At 29.9% G+C, this 17525-nt stretch overlaps 1 protein-coding gene across 1 annotated transcript in view; it reads right to left on the bottom strand.

The window, feature by feature from the left end:
• Positions 1-204, bottom strand: part of LOC136082582 (tigger transposable element-derived protein 6-like) — a 549-nt gene extending 345 nt beyond the window's left edge. Inside the window, exon 1 of the mRNA XM_065801997.1 lies at positions 1-204. This exon is cut by the window's left edge and continues 345 nt beyond it. Within this exon, the coding sequence (XP_065658069.1) occupies positions 1-204 (204 nt within the window).
• Positions 205-17525: the final 17321 nt, after the last annotated feature.

A 17525-nucleotide genomic window follows, 5' to 3' on the forward strand; every position in this document is an offset into this window, starting at 1 on the left:
TACCAAGATACTTCGTTCTGCACTTGACACAGACGCAATTTGCCGCTCTCCTCTCTTTGCTAAAACATGCTCTGGCACTTGTACAGTAGTAACACCAGTCTCATCAACGTTCCATATATCATTCGGGGAAAACTTGTATTTAATCAAAACTTTACGCAGATTATTATAAAATATTTCGACATTATGTTTGTTGAATGCTGACATTCGGCCAATGGATGTTGCCTCTGGTTTTCTTATAACCAGTTCTGGATGACGGTTTAAAAATGCTCTAAACCAATTTACACCAGCATGTTTATTTGTTTTCCAAGGTTTAGCAGAACTTGAGAAGAAATTACCACATTACAAACTTGAGAAGAAATTACCACATTACAAACTTGAGAAGAAATTACCACATTCCCATCTAGATGGGAATGTGGTAATTTCTTCTCAAGTTTGAGAGCATATTCAAACGTTAGTGCTCTTAGCTTAATAGGACTTACACCATATCCCATTTTTGCAGAAACTAAACAATATTAAACCAGCTTGTGTTCCTCTGATACTGAAAAAATTGAACTGTTACTATATGGAACACATTGCAATTAATTTAAACCGTCTGGTGATAGTTGAGCTTCTTTAATTCTCCTCTTAAGAGTTGAACGTTTGACTCCAAATATCTCAACAGCTTTTCTTTCAGATAAAGTTTTTGTCAAAATATTCTCAACTGCTCGGATCATATTATTGGGATCCCAATCACCTTTTACTGCTGTTACTTTACAATGTCTCATAATCGTTCTGAAATGAATAAAACTTGCTTATAACCATATTATATTAAAAAAAACCATCAGTGCTATTATATATATATATATATATATATATATATATATATATATATATATATATATATATATATATATATATATATATATATATATATATATATATATATATATATATATATATATATATATATATATATAATCCCACTATAGCACACACACTTACATATATAATATGTATACATATAACATAGACAAAATTCTACATTTTATAAAAGTTTGAATGTAAAATAATTTGTATATGATGATCAACAAAGTTTAGTGATTTAAATAGAACAAGTAATTTGCAATATTTAAATATTGCAATTTAAACAATTGCATTTAAACCAAGAATAAATATTTATTATTGGTTTTATTACTTTATTTTTTATATTATTGTAGAAGCTACTGATAATTTGATATACAAGATATTTTTTATTACAAGAAACCTAGACATTCGATTAAGTTTCATTACATTCGTAATGTTTCTCGATTTTTTTCTTAAATTTTTGATACTCAAGTTTTTTACTTATCCTCATTTCTTATTCGTTATAATTACCCTTCATTCAATCTGAGAAGTTAAATAATAACAACTTAAATAATTTAATATATCGAGATAATATTACGACATATCAAATTATTCAAATAATGAAATAAACAACAAATTAAACATATTACCTAGGTATGTAAATATGTAGTGTGCTAAAGTCTTTGTTAACCAAAGTTTATGAGTTATTTTAATTTATTTCCTAGTTCACACTTCCATTATTTGTTTAGATTGAAAAATTTGCTATTTTATTTTAGTAAGTAACATATTGAAGCGCGATAAATATTCTAACAGAAAAATGAACCGGTCCATTCAGTACAATCAATGGTTCATCAAGTACACTAATCAAAATGCACATGTTACCCATATAATTAAAGCAATCATATAACCTTCATTCTAATGTTATACAAAGTAAAAAATATATATCTATCATATTATTATTAATCATAGTTAACTTTACCTTAAAAATTTAGTGTAAATTAAAATAAATTGAAAAGATAAAAAATTACTTTTGTGTTAAAAAAAATACAAAATAAAAATATAAATGCATTATTACGAATAAAGTTAACGAAAAATAAAATAAATAGACTTTGAGTATATAAAATGTATATGCAATGAAAAAAAAGCAATTCACCGCTTGTTAAGTTCTTAGTTTTCAAATGGTCCGTTCAGTACAAGGTCCATTCAGTACCACTCTCCCCTAACTTTAAATAAAAATCTTTGTTTTTTTCTGGCTGTAATTATGACAAGTATTTATATTAAACTGTTCGAACCTGAAGCATAAAAATATCAAAAATTGTTTATATTTTCATTATTTAAAGTTTTACTTTGTTTATTGGTTGAAATTGTTCCTTTAAAAATCATTTAAATATTTCGGAAATTTTTCGTAAAAAATTGAGCCAGAATACTTTGTACACTGCCTCAGCTCGTGTAGCAGCTTGTTGTCTAAGTTTAATATTATTTGCTTATATAATTATTAAGTAAATAAAAACTAAATGAATTCTTTAGCCTGCTTTACTAATAACCATGAGTATAGCATAACATATTTTGTTGTATACATTTTTTGCATATGGGGTAACTTTGAATAACATTCAAAGTAACTGCACAGCATAAAATGTCAGAAACATGTAACAATTTTAAACTTATTCTTATTTGTATAAATTCTTCTTATCATGTATAAGTTAGTAATATACATATAAATTAGTAGGTATATACAGTATAATATATAGTTTAAAAATAGATATTTTATGTATATATAAAGTAAGTGTACACATACGTATGTATATACATATATATATACATATATATATATATATATATATATATATATATATATATATATATATATATATATATATATATATATATATATATAGATATAAATTTTATAAATATATATACATATATGTATATATATATATATATAAAATTATGTATTTACATATTTATATATATTTAATTATATTTATAAAAAACTATATATATATATATATATATATTTATATATACATATATATATATATAAATGTGTGTGTGTAGTTTTGCCAGTTGATGCCAGGCAGTATATAAATTATACTGAACGCTAAATTTCAAATGCTATGATAGCTACTGATAATGGTTTATCATAGAAAAAAGCATCATGTATTTACGGAGTGCCCGTTGGTACTTTGTATAATAAGATTAAAAAGCTTAATCCAAAAAACCTGAAAAGCCCACAGTTTTTTCAAATATACAAGAAATAACAATTGTACAACATGCTATTGCTGTTGCTGCTTGGGGTTTTCCTTTTGATATAACAGATCTTAGTGTATTAGGAAAGTCGATTTTGGATATTGAAGGCATAATTGTTACTGAGTTTTACAACAACTTTCCTGCAAGAGAGCGGGCCCTTAGTTTTTTAAAACGTCACAATGCTACTCTCACTCAGCGAATGTGTCAGAATATCAAAAAGTGTCGTGCATCAGTATTATCTTCTGAAAATTTCTTTGATAATTTAAAAATTATATTGAAATATGGTTAAGAAATACAAGTTCCTTCTTGTATTGTTTTTAACTTTGATGAAACAAATTTATCAGATAATTCTGAAACTAAACGGTGTATCTTCAAAAGAGGGGTGAAATATCCAGAGCATATTAAAAATAGTAGTATAAGTGCTACGTCAATCATATTTTGTTGTTCAGCCACTGGTCAAATGGTGCCTGCTTATGTTGTTTATAAAGCTGAACATCTATGGACAACATGGACTGAAGGTGGGCCACCTAATGTATGATATAATAGAAGTAAATCAGGATGGTTTGATTCTGTTTGCTTTTCTAATTTTTTTGAGATCGTTTTTGTCAGATTTGTGAAGGATCTTCCAGGAACTAAAGTTCTTATAGGTGATAATCTAAGCAGTCACTTCTGTGAAAGGTACTTAAGTTAGCTTTAGAAAATAATATCTTGTTTGTTTGTTTAATCGCAAACTCTACCCATTTATTGCAACCACTTGATGTTGCATTTTATAGACCTCTTAAAAGGCATTGGAGGAAAATACTGGATCAATGGAAAATCTCAGGTTCCAAAAAAGCACAGACCATCACAAAGGATTAACTTCCTTCTTTATTAAAAGCTTTATATACTTATATATATTCATCAGTTCGAGAGGTAAGTAGCAATGTGTTAGCGAAGCAGTAGTTAATGTACTTAAGAGACTGCGTTCTGTTGATGGTGTGGATAAAGAAAAGTCTAAGCGAAAAAAAATAGTTACTGTTGACCCTTGGAAAAGTATTTCTTTAGAGGATTTTCAGGCAAAATTTAAAGATGATCCACATGCATCATCTTCTGTAAGTGAAACTGTTATTGTTTCATCTGAGTTATCTTATACTCCTATACATAAAATAGAAAGCAATGAAGACTCTTTTTATGCAGGTCTAGTTAAAACATACCCAATAAGAGAAAAAAAAACAATTAAGTCTTCATTATAAAATAATATATTACTTTGATAACAGTAAATATATGTTAAGCCAGGCTGTTGTTTTTATTGAATTTTAAAACAAAACAATATGTTTTTGAGTAAGTTTTACTGTAAAAGCAAAACATATTCAAAGTTACCCCATTTGCGGGGTAACTTTGAATGACTAGTTAAATAAATATTATATCGAATCCTTTCATTTTATTATTTTTGTGAATCTGAATTATGTAAGAGCCAATCATAGCCCCTATATTCATTTTATTAAATTTCGATTATTGTCAATAATGAAGGAAGGTCATATAAAAATATCTCAAAATCGTTCAAAGTAACTCTAGTTTACGGTACAAATATTTGAAGTAACAAACAACATTTATATATATATATATATATATATATATATATATATATATATATATATATATATATATATATATATATATATATATACCATATGCGTGTCTACGGGCCTTGCCTGTCATGCATACCCATGACCTGCGAAATTTGATATACCTTGCATTATAAAATGCTATAATAGCGATCTCTATATAATTACACGCTACTTAATAGTGTTAGTAGTAGTGCTGTTAGTGACCCTTCCTGCGTTTTTTGACAAGGAGATTTTTAGAGAGTTAAAAGCATGAAAAAAATCACCGAACAGAACTTTAATTATAAAAATGAATGGGATAAAAAAGACTTTCTTAAATATAAACTTGGATAACTAAATAATAAAAAGCCTTTTTTATTATTTAGTTATCCAAGTTTTTTTACACTTACATTTTGAAATATTAAACTTTTTAAATGATTAGTTAAAAATAGCAACATTATGACTCAAGAAAGACTTAACGCTTTTATGTTTCTATTTACAGAACAACAGATGACGACAAATATTAATTATGAATTACAAGGTTATTCATTTTTATATGTGCGTCTATTCATTTTTATACTCGTGTTTATTCATTCTTATATGCGCATTTATTCATTCTTATATGCGCATTCATTCATTCTTATATGCATGTTTATTCATTCTTATATGCGCATTTATTCATTCTTATATGCGCATTTATTCATTCTTATATGCGCATTTATTCATTCTTATATGCGTGTTTATTCATTCTTATATGCGTGTTTATTCATTCTTATATGCGTGTTTATTCATTTTTATATGCGAGTTTATATGCGAGTCAACCACCCATAAAATCTCTAATATAATTTTATATAAACTATAAATACGTTTTTATATTTTTATATAGATATAATTAAAGTATAAACTAGGTTGTTGCCCCTGCTATTTATTTAAAAAATGGTTGCCGAGCCAGCGCTGGCTTTATGTAGCTTCGAATATGGTTGTAAAATGGAATTAAGTTAAGCTCTGTGGTATCCATAATATTTTTAAGTTTCCTGATTACCCCATCCGTGTTTCAAGGCCTTTCTCACTGTTTCTAAGTATATTTTGAAGAAGAAGAAAAAAATACTACATTGGATTAAGCTGTGGCTTGTATGCTGGCAGATACTTAATAGCTATACCATGAGAGGCTAGTGTTTACCTAACAGAAAGACTCCAGTAGAATTTATAATTGTCCATAACAAACACCAGCGCTTCCACACCTGCATTCCTACCTACTGGCTAATGAAAGTACAAAATGAATCTGCATTCCAGCCTCCAGTTTTTATTTTATAAGCCAGCACTCCCAAAAGAAATTGTTCTTGTTTCCTGGTAAACGAAGTTAAAAATATTTAAGAAGAAAACTTTTTATATTTGACGATGGTTTATTTAATTTAGTAATAGGTCTTTGTATATTTTTGTTATTAAATTTATTGATTAAGTTATTATTTATCTAAATATTCATTTATCTAGATTTAAATTTAATTATTTATAAGGTAGGTATTAAGGCCCACTTTACAGACATTTGATCTACAAGACCTTAAAAATTAAGTTTAGAAAAATATTTTCTATTGCTGCCTAAGATTAATTATTCCTTGATGTAAAAATGGTATCTACATATTGAGAAATTAATTATAACAAAAGTTTTTTACGTTTTTTTAACATGCCTTAAGTGGGCCTTATTACCCTCCTTGGGGGGTAATAAGGTCCATGCAAAAAATACAAAAAAAAAACGAAAAATGTTAGGAAACATTCTTTTAATACATAGTTTATCTCACATTTATAAAATGATGAGTAATCTTGCATATTTATATACTTCAAAAGAACCAATTTTTTATACAACAGTGAATAACAACAGAAAATTAAAAAATTCAATAAAAAAATGTTACAAAGAAAATCTTCACAGAGTCACTAACTCATCCTCATCTTAAGAATCATATCCCATGCACGTCTCATGGTACTTATACTTTACGCCTCATGGTACCCATGCACGCCTCATGGTACTTATACTTTACGCCTGATGGTACCCATGCACGCCTCATGGTACTTATACTTTACGCCTCATGGTACTCATACTTTACATTTACAAGATTGTCGCATACTTTCCACAGACTTTTGCTGGCACAACGAAAACCAATCATTCACATGCACACTTTCAGACTTACTTTTCTTTACATTTGCTTTTCCTTTGCCTTTATTCTTTTTATTAACACCTTTAGAAGTGGAATATTGAAAATCTTTTTTCGTCAGGGCTTTCCTTATGTAACGGGTGATGCGGAAGTTATCGGACAAATCCTAATTTCATTATTTGAGCATGATAATTAGTTTTTGTGGTTTTATGCGTAGGCATAAACGTTCTATAAAATATAAACTTTATTGTTTGAAACACAATTAATTATCTTTTTGAAAGCGACTAAAAATGTTTTTTGTAAATAAACCTAATATAAAAAAAAAAAAAATCGTAAATCATTTTGTAAAGGAAGGATTTGCTCGAAGTACAATATATGATAACCTAAAAAGATTTGAAACTGTTCAATCGTTTTCTGATAGAAAGCACCCTGGTCGTCCGACATCCTGGACTAGAGAAAAGAAAGCCGAATTAACGAGACTTGACAACAATCGAAAAGGGGTCAGTCAGAGAAAAATAGGTATTAAATTCTGTGTAAATCAATCGACAATTGGTCGTCAGTTTAAAAAAATGAATATTAAATATAGAAAACGTGAAAAGACTCTAAAATACACTATATAATAACAAATAAAGGCAAAGAAAAGAAGCAGAAAACTAGTTAACCAACTCTATAACACAAAATCGCTTCAAGTCATCAATGACAAAAAATACTTTTGTTTTGCAGGGGACAACATGCCTGGAAATTCTGGATACTACACAAACAACAAAAAGACATGCCCAGAAAGTGTTCGTTTTATAGGAAAAGAGAAACTTCCAAAAAAATTATTAATGTGGATAGCCATATCTGACCGTAGTATGTCCGAACCATTGTTTCGCACTTTCAAGGCTGTAGCTATCAGTTCATCAATCTATATTAATGAATGTTTAAAAAAACGACTTTTTCTATTTATTCACAAGTATCATGGAGACTTTAACTATTTATTTTGGCCAGATTTAGCAAGTTCTCATTATTCTAAAGATTCTCTAAATTGGATGGACCAATATGTCTATTACGTTGATAAAGAATCCAATCCCCCAAATGTGCCTCAAGCACGACCAATTGAAAATTTTTGGGGACATTTGGCACAGAAGGTTTACGAGGGAGATTGGCAAGCTTCAACAGAGCAAGTTTTGATTGATCGCATTAAACTAAAACTACAAGAAATTGATTTAAACTTTTTACAGTCGCGTATGAAAAGCGTCAGAGCAAAATTGAGATCAATTGCAGATGGTGGTGTTTTTTCATATAAAAAATAATATATTTTTATTAAAAGATAAATGCTTTATTTAAAAAAAATATAATAGTAGTTAATTTTGTACTTTCATTACAACAATGTTGGCACTAGCTAGTAGGAATGCAGATGTGGAAGCGCCGGTGTTTATTATGGACAATTGCAAATTCTACTGGAGTCTTTTTTCTTTTTCTTTTAAGCATACTTATAAACAGAGAGAAAGGCCTCGAAACACGGATGGGGTAATCAGGAAACTTAAAATTATTATGGATACCACAGAGTTTAACTTAATTCCATTTTACAACCACACGCGAAGTTACACAAATCCAGCGCTGGCTCGGCAACCATTTTTTAAATAAATAGAGGCGGCAACAACCTAGTTTATATTTTAATTATATCTATATAAAAATATAAAAGCGTATTTATTGTTTATATAAAATTATATTAGAGATTTTATGGGTGGTTGACTCGCATATAAACTCGCATATAAAAATGAATAAACACGCATATAAAGATGAATAAATACGCATTTAAGAATGAATAAACACGCATATAAAATTAAATAGACGCGCATATAAAAATGAATAACCCTGTAATTAAAAAATTAATTATCCTTGAAGTTATCGAGGAATTTAAAGTGATGATACCAACGAAACGACGTTTAAAATTATAATATATATTAAGTTTGTAATTATTAATGTTTTTTATTCCTAATAAAAAAAGTAAAACTGATTTAATCATTATTAGATAATAATGATAAAGCTTATTAAGAATTTTGGGGATCATATCCCTAAACCAAATGCTAATTTTTTTTTAGGGGATGATGGGGGTGCAGGAACTTACTACCCCTGAATTTGCCACTGTTGTGCACGATCTGCGAATAAGTTCTGGATACGCCTATGATATATATATATATATATATATATATATATATATATATATATATATATATATATATATATATATATATATATATATATATATATATATATATATATATATATATATATATATATATATATATATATATATATATATATATATATAACGGAAACTTTATTGGATGTATTGAATTATTAGTAAAATTTGATCCTTTTCTTGCCCAATATTTGATAACTCATGGAACCAAAGGAAAGGGTTGTATATAATACTTATCTAAAAACATTTGCAAAGAACTTATTCACTTAATAGCCGCAGAGGTTATGAAATTTATAGGTAATATGATCATCCTTGAGTAACATGTTATAGTATTTTTTTATTTACTTCAAACATAATTTCTTAGTTAGCGAAATCAAATTTAGGAAATATTTCACACCGTTGATTCTACTCCCGATGTACAAAACGGAAAACCAGTTGAACGGTTCTTAGCATTTATTCCCATGCGTAATCATTTTGCAACTTCCATGTTTGAAATCGTTTTGAAAAAGTTAGATTAGTATGCGATCAACATTCAAAATGGCTGTGGCCAGTCAAACGACTATGTCAGTAATATTTTTGGAACCTACTTTGGTTTACAAGCAATAATTAAAGAGATCAACGTTCTCGTCGAATACGTTCCATGTGCTGCTCACTATTTAAAACTCGAAGGAGTGAGTGCCGCGGAATCCAACGGAGCTGCTGTTAATTTCTTTAGTTTTCTTTAAGAAATTTATAACTTCTTTTCTGCATCAACGCGTCAACGCATATTAAAGTCAAAGTTTCTTGCTGGAATACGTGTTAAGGTTCTCTAGACTCTCTCACAAACTCGTTGGTCAGCTCGTACTTATGCTTGTTTAGCAATTGAAAAGATTTTTCAATTTACAAGGTGATTAAGAATTATTTAGAAAATCAAATAAAAACATATTTTACTTGTGGTTGTGCATACTTATTAACAAATATTTTCTATATAGGCGGCTCTTCTTGGTGTTAACGACAATCAGAAACCAAAACCAAGAGCAGAGGCCTTTGGACTTTTGACCAAATGGAACAACTTGAGGCAGCTATTTTAATAATCATTTGGAACAGAATCATGGAATGGTTACCAAAGTTAACAAGAAACTGCAATTTGTAAAGCTTGATTTAGGTATGGATAAAGAACTATACAACTCCCTGGAGCATTACGTGCAGCAAGTTTGCTTCGATTTTGAGCAATATGAAAAGGAAGCCGTGTCTTTAATCAAAACGGATGAATTTATCTATGTTCGAAGGCTCCCAAGAGCACGCAAGAGGCATTACGATGATGAAATTAACAGTGTGGAAACTATAGTGTTTTCTGGACGATCTTAAATGACTTAAGTGATAAAGATAAAAGAAAGAAAGCCTATTTTAGATTGAATTCTCTGTTTGGTGTTCTTGTGAATCTCCGCAGCATGGATATCTTGGAGATTACTTGCAGTGCACAAAAACTTTTTTACCGATATCCTACTGATCTCAACTTTCACTTATTGAACGAATGTCTTCCTAAAATATATCATATCTGAATTTGCAAGCTTAATATGCAGACGAAAGGTATTTTAAACCCTATACTAATCACAACGTGTTTTTTATAAAAATTAACGCGAGAACCTTGTTTAAATACAAAAGTAAATACATTATAAAGCCACAAAGATTTTTTTATTTTAAAACGCTATTAAATTTGAAGACTAGAAGGTCAACAGGGGCCAAAAGTGTCGGGATGTACTTAACCCGGCTCTCTCTCTCTCTCTCTCTCTCTCTCTATATATATATATATATAAACGCTTTCATAAAAGTATAAATTTAAGAAAGCGCTTGTTTTGCTTTACTGAATAAGCTTCCATATTCTTTTTGAATTTATCGAAACGAGCGTCGAAGAAATTGACTTTGATAGCAATGATGTTTAATAGCAATGACTTAACCTAACCAACCCTAAACTAACATATGCTTTTAAAATAAAGTGGTTCTATTTAATTACCGAGTTTTAATAAACCTTTCGTTGAATAATTACAATTACTAATAGTTAAAAGTATGTAGCCTATCCTTAGAATAATTATTTTTTTATTGTTTTAATAAAAATCATTTCAGTGAATTTTGTTGTTTTTATCCAGTGAAACTTGTTTTTTTTAATTGTCGGTTACAAGCACATCTGGGTGCGAATTCTCAAAACTTTCGTAGCTCTTGAGTAACTTACAGAAACCCTACGCTAATTTATTTTTTCATAACTATTTGGTATTCACAAACCTTTCTCAGCGTTTGCGTAAAATTAAAATTGCGCAAAAGCTATGCTTCACTAACGCAAAAAATCTATAGAATTTTTGCGTAAGTTAAAGTTAAATTATAAACAAATGAGAAATCATTCGTTTACATTTTAACTAAAATAAACAAGGTAGTATAAATGTATCAATAGCAACTATTATATATACTCGACTACTTTGGCAATTACTATAGCACCTTTTTTTTTTAAGTTTAAATCTAAAAACATTTGATTAGTGAAAATAACCTCTGACAAATGGTAAAATAAATCGTATTGCAAGTTCAGCAACAAAAGTTTTTTGTTGTTATTGACCTGTGCAACTATTAAAAGCACCATTTTAAAGGAGTTATATTTTTAGTAATTAATTAAAACGTTAGTTAGGGCTTTTAATGCTTTACAATCTAGTTGAATGAAAACTGCAATTAGAGTATTAATTATTGCCAGTAATAAATATTTAACAACTGCACGAAATTTAATAACATCTATTTAACAACTACAGTAAATTAAGATAAAAATTATTTCCTTTTGCATAAATATAATACTGCAAAAGGAACTATAGCCTATAGATTAAACTACTTTGATTAAATTGCTAAAGTTTAATAAGAAGTACTTTTTTAACCTATACATACTCTGTTAAAATATTTTTTACTAATTAATCTATAATGTCATTTTGCAGTGGTAACAACAATTTACTGTTTTTTTTTTGTAATTTGTAATTTTTAAAATAGTGCTTTTAATAGTTGCACAGGCCAACAACAACAAAAATTGTTGGCCTGTGCAACTATTAAAAGGCCCTCCGTTTCGATTTCGTCATCATCAAACTATTCAGCAAAGACTGCGTTCTCTTCTACTGCAACTACGGCCATTAACTCTCATTTGCGCTTGGCGGCAATGCGAACAGGCCTGATTTGCAAAAGAGTAACAGCCATTCGGGTAATAAGATTGGAATGAGTAAAGTTGACATGCTTTTTGAGCATGACTTGGAAGGCAAAGTACAAGTTACAGTTCTTGCGGATTTTCTGAGATAAACTTGATTGCACAGAAGAACAAAACAGTTTGTAAGGAGGAGGTTTGAATGATTTCAATGATCGAGGAATGGTGCTCTAAATATTGGAAGCGATAAGAAAAAATACAGAAGGAAAACGATTCTTGCTGACGACGTCTGAAATGGATACAGCTTTAAAGCCATCTTCTGACTGGCTGATTGGAATAGGTGGAGGCAGAAATCGACCAGGAATAACATGAAAGTAAGAGCTCCTTTTCAAAGCGCAACATCCGTGATCTTCACATTTCACAATTTGTGTGAAATATTGACTGGTGCGCATATGAGAGGCAAATCAGTCCTGATCCTTTGATAAGAGATAATGGACATCGAGCTCCGGCTTTTTGTTTGGATTGATATACTCGGCCACCGTTGGAAACTGGTCAATCATCAGACCTAAAAAGACCGAAGCATAGCTCTTTCCAGCAAATTCAAAGTTGTGTTTCTCTAAAAGAAGATCCACTGTCCTGCCTTAAATATAAGTCGCAATGCAGACAATTAACTTCTTAAGCCTTGTATATATATATATATATATATTGCATTTTGATAAACAATTGATATTAAAAATGAATTTGAATACCTTTAGAGTCTATACGAGGTCCATAATGATCACGAGGTAGGACCAATCCCGCCAACTCTTTACTCAGTGGAGCCATCCTTATCTCTGCTCGATTGAAAGCACTCCGTCCTGGCGCATTTGTCATGATGAATAAGGCATCCAAATCATTAGTAAGAAAATGATGAATTGCTGTAAACAAAATAGATATTTAAATTGGAGAAGCATATCTGAATTGATAGATCGCAATAAAAAATTTGAAAAAGAAGGCTATACCAGTTTCGATGAGTTTAGCTATCGTGGATTTTTATCTGGTCCACCATCAACACTCAAGACAACCAATGGCTTGAACAACTTGGTCAAAGGATCTTTTGTGATAGAATCAAACGCTGGCAGAGTCAAAAGTTTTTCAAAGTCCTATACGTGAGCATACGCTGTCGATGATGAATGCTTTCCAGATAGAATAGCAACATAAGTGGGACCGGAATAGGAAACTTCGTCAGATTTTCCAAGCCCCTCTGATTTGATTGCAATACCTGCGTAGACGGACGGGATGAGTTTGTGCTTTGCAGCGATAACCCAATCATGATCAGGAAGAGAAATTCCATATTCCATATGCATCGATATAGGAGCTTGTTTGTTGGCAGCGGTGATTCCAATAAGGATCCGAGCTTTATTATCTTGACTTATAAAGCACACATCCTTGGAGCCCAAAAAAGAGCAAACTTCTTCCACATTATTTATAGTTGCTGTACAAAATGGATCATCCACGTTACTTGAATGGAGGTCATTTTGAGCCCGCATCAACTTAACTGGAACCGTGTGGACATGTCTCTTTCCTTCAAGTGAATCGCTCCGTTTTGGCAGTAAACGAGTATATAAAGCACTTCTGCTAAGATTGTAACCTCTCTTGTCGAGCTCGGCACCAAGCTCATTGAGGCTCTTTAAAAGTAATTAAAAAAATTATCAGTGAATAAGTTCTGAGGCTGAAAAGTTATACTGAGACCTAATATAGCCCATTAGAATTATTTATTCTTTAAAGTTGTACTCTCACCCTATACACTTCAGATTGTCTTTTCTCGTGGGCAGCAGATCCACTTTCAGCAAATTAAATAATGAAACACAGTATCTCAGATTGTTCAACCTCAATAATAGGGCGACCAATTCCGTCACGTCCTTTAAGAGTTTTTTTCACTTCCGGGTGGTTAGCGAACACCTACAGTACCGAAAGAACTACACAAGTAGTATAAAAAGGGCATTCTACTGCGGTGGCCAAAAATTAAAGATCACTCTTTTTTTTTTCAAAATTTATTTTTAACCTTAGTATAATTTTATTTTGGAAAAAGGTATCAAAAAAGAAAAACAATTTTAGAAAGAATTTTTATTGTATTTTATATTTATTATTAAAGAATTTATAATTTTTTTACAAAATAATGTTAAAAAATTAAAAAACTGACTAGTAAAAAATATAAGTTGGAAAAAAAATTGGATTAAAAATTTTTTTATTGTTTTTTGAAATATTCTTGAAACTGGTCTTAAAAAATTTTAAGACCAGTTTCAAGAATATTTCAAAAAGCAATAAAAAAATAATTTAGAAACGTGTTGTTCCTCCATTTGTTTTCAAACACTCTGTACTCGTTCTGGCATTGAATTCATTAAAGTTTTGATTACTTCATCAGGCACATTTTTCAATTGATGAGAGATAGAAGATTTCAAATCTTCCAAGTTGTAAAGTTGTTTTTTACCAAGCTTGTGATCAAGCCACGACCATAAATTCTCTATTGGATTTAAGTCTGGACTACTGGCAGGCCATGGAAGCACTTGAATTTTATTAGAATTGAACCAATCGCTAATAACATCCGCTTTATGACACGCCGCATTATCTTGCTGGAAAATAAATCCATCTTGCAACTGCCATAAAACAATTCTAGGAATAAGCGAGTTTTCTGAAATTTCGATGTAACTTTCTTTGTTGAGTCTACCATCGAATAAATGAAAAACGCCAACTCCACAGGCACTCATACAGGCCCAAATGCCTATTGAACCACTGCCTTGTTTTGTTCGTTTCAAAATGCATGATTCATCGAACCGTTCGCTTGGAAGTCTACGCAACATTACGCGACCTTTTCTGTTGTCTACCTCAACGTTCATTTCATCAATAGAGATCACACGGCTCCACTGATCTGTTGACCAATTTTTATGTAGTTTGCACCACTCTTTCCTGGCAAATTTTTGTTTTTTATTTAAGCGTGGTTTTTTTGCAATAGCATGCCATAAATAATTTAAATTGTGGAGGACCCTTTGCACAGTTCTAGGGCTTGCTTTCAGAACATTTGATGGTGTCCATTTCGTAGACAAGTCTGTAGATGATGCTTGTCTGTTTTCTTTCATTAATCTCACTAAAGAGCGAACATCACGGTCATTTGAAATTTAATTGCGTCCAGTCCTATGACGATCATTAATTGACCGGGTCTCTTTGTATCGTTGAATTATGTTAATAATGCAAGAGTGAGACCTTCCGAGCTTTTCTGCTATTTGTCTGATGCTATAGCCTTCTTCTTTTAATACAAGAGCCACGTATCTGTCTTTTTCTTCGATCTTTGCAATCATTTTTGCAATGTTTTTATACCCTTTTTGCAATTCAAAAAATAAATGTTTATTTGATATCGAAACTCAGGTTTCGACATTTTATTTTATAGCCAACGTAATAAGCAATTAAGACAGTTAAAAAAATAATGGATTATTATTTTGAATAAGTGCAAATTAAAGATTTAAAAGTGGTCGTTAAATTTTGTCCAATTTATTTAAAGAAGATTTATAAGTACTCATCAGTTTTTTAATAAGTTAAACGCTATTTAATTAGAATTAGATTAAAAAAATTATACCACTTTAATCCGTATGCTTTAATTTACATGATATTAAAAAAAAATTTAATATGTCAATTAGAATCTTCTTAATTTTAATTTAAAGATTAAGAAACCAACTAAAAAATGAGTGGTCTTTAATTTTTGGCCACCGCTGTAGCTCATTTTTTTTCATCCATTAACCCAACCATAATCTCATATCATATTTCAACCATTATCTTAACCATATTCTTATATCATATTTCAACTATTACCTCATCCATAATCTTTTAACTCATTTCAACCATACCCCTTAACCATAATCTCATAACTCATTTCAACCATTATAGCATCCATAATTTTTGAGCTAATAATATAAAGAAAAATAATATAAAGATAAAAAAATATACAGAAAACAATTTCAGAATTATAGAATTAATTTTATAATTTTTGTTTGCTAACTTTACATTATAACTAGATCATAAATAGATCATAGATCATAAAAACTGTGTGTAAATAGAAAGTTAGGCATTTTCTATATAGTAAGATTTTTTTTAAGTCATTTTTTACAACTGGAACCTCTGCATAGAACATAGCTCATTGATTTCATAAATAAAATCTAAGCATAAAAGAAAGCAAATCCTATTAAAGCAGACTTATCAATTCTTTATTATCAACCTAAGAGTTAAGCGACTCAGGATACCCATACCACTTTACTAATGATTTGTTTTTGAGTTTGCGAACAACTTTTTCAATTCTAAATATGTTTTGATCAGTTTTTTGCAGTTCTTGTTCATAAAAAGTGCCTTGTATTTCTTCACCACTATCGTCAGTTATTTTATAAGTTGGTGGATCTGTGAACTGAATCTGTGACACTGTAAAAACTTCTTCTGTCCATCTCGGTGTGTATCCTTTTTCAAACATTCCCTTCTTTATAACTCTTCTAACTCTATCACTAATTGAAAACTTTGGTTTTACGGACTCTGATTGCGCATTTCCATTTAGATTTAACCTACAATATTCTCATTCTTTTTATCGCTAGCTGCAACTGGTGTCATTTTAATTGAAGAATGTTTCGTGTTGTTGTATTCATTTACCATTTCATTTAAAACATCAATATATTTTCTAGTAGAATTAGCTGAAAAGTACTTAAACATTTTATCTTTCATTGTTCTATTCCAACGTTGTACTGCACAACTTTTTTCTTCATTTTCAGTTGAATATAACTCAACACCTAACGCTTTAACATGAATATGATAAAATTCTAAGCCTTTATCTACCCATATTTTTTGACACTTTCTTTAAAGATTTTACTTAATGCATTAGCAACATCAACTCTAGTTTTACTCTTCAATGGAACAATCCATCCATACTTTGAAAAAACATCTATAACCATTAATAAAAATTTTATACCATAATTGAATTTTGAAAAAGATTTCATGTCAACTAAATCTTTCATCGATTTCATTTACAATAACTTTTCTTTTTCTGAAATGTTCACAACTGGTCTATGAAGTTCGTTTGCAAGTTTGTCAGTCCATTTTAATTCTTTATCCTTGTCTTTTTCACTGATCGTTGGTAACTTTTTTGAACACCCAATTCATAAGGGTTCAATGAACCTAACCCAAACTTTGCTTTAGTTGATATAATAGGTTTTATAATACCTCGTTCAATTCTTTCACGTATTGTTGGATTTTTTATAGCATCCATTCTTCGATCATAATTTTATCAGCTAAATTTCTTTTTGTCGTACCATCAAAGTATTTATAAGCAAGATCGTGATGGTAAGCTGCATTACCAACTCTATCTACAGGTTTATTCC

Source organism: Hydra vulgaris, chromosome 07, assembly GCF_038396675.1.
Source record: "Hydra vulgaris chromosome 07, alternate assembly HydraT2T_AEP".
Classification (NCBI taxonomy): domain Eukaryota; kingdom Metazoa; phylum Cnidaria; class Hydrozoa; order Anthoathecata; family Hydridae; genus Hydra; species Hydra vulgaris.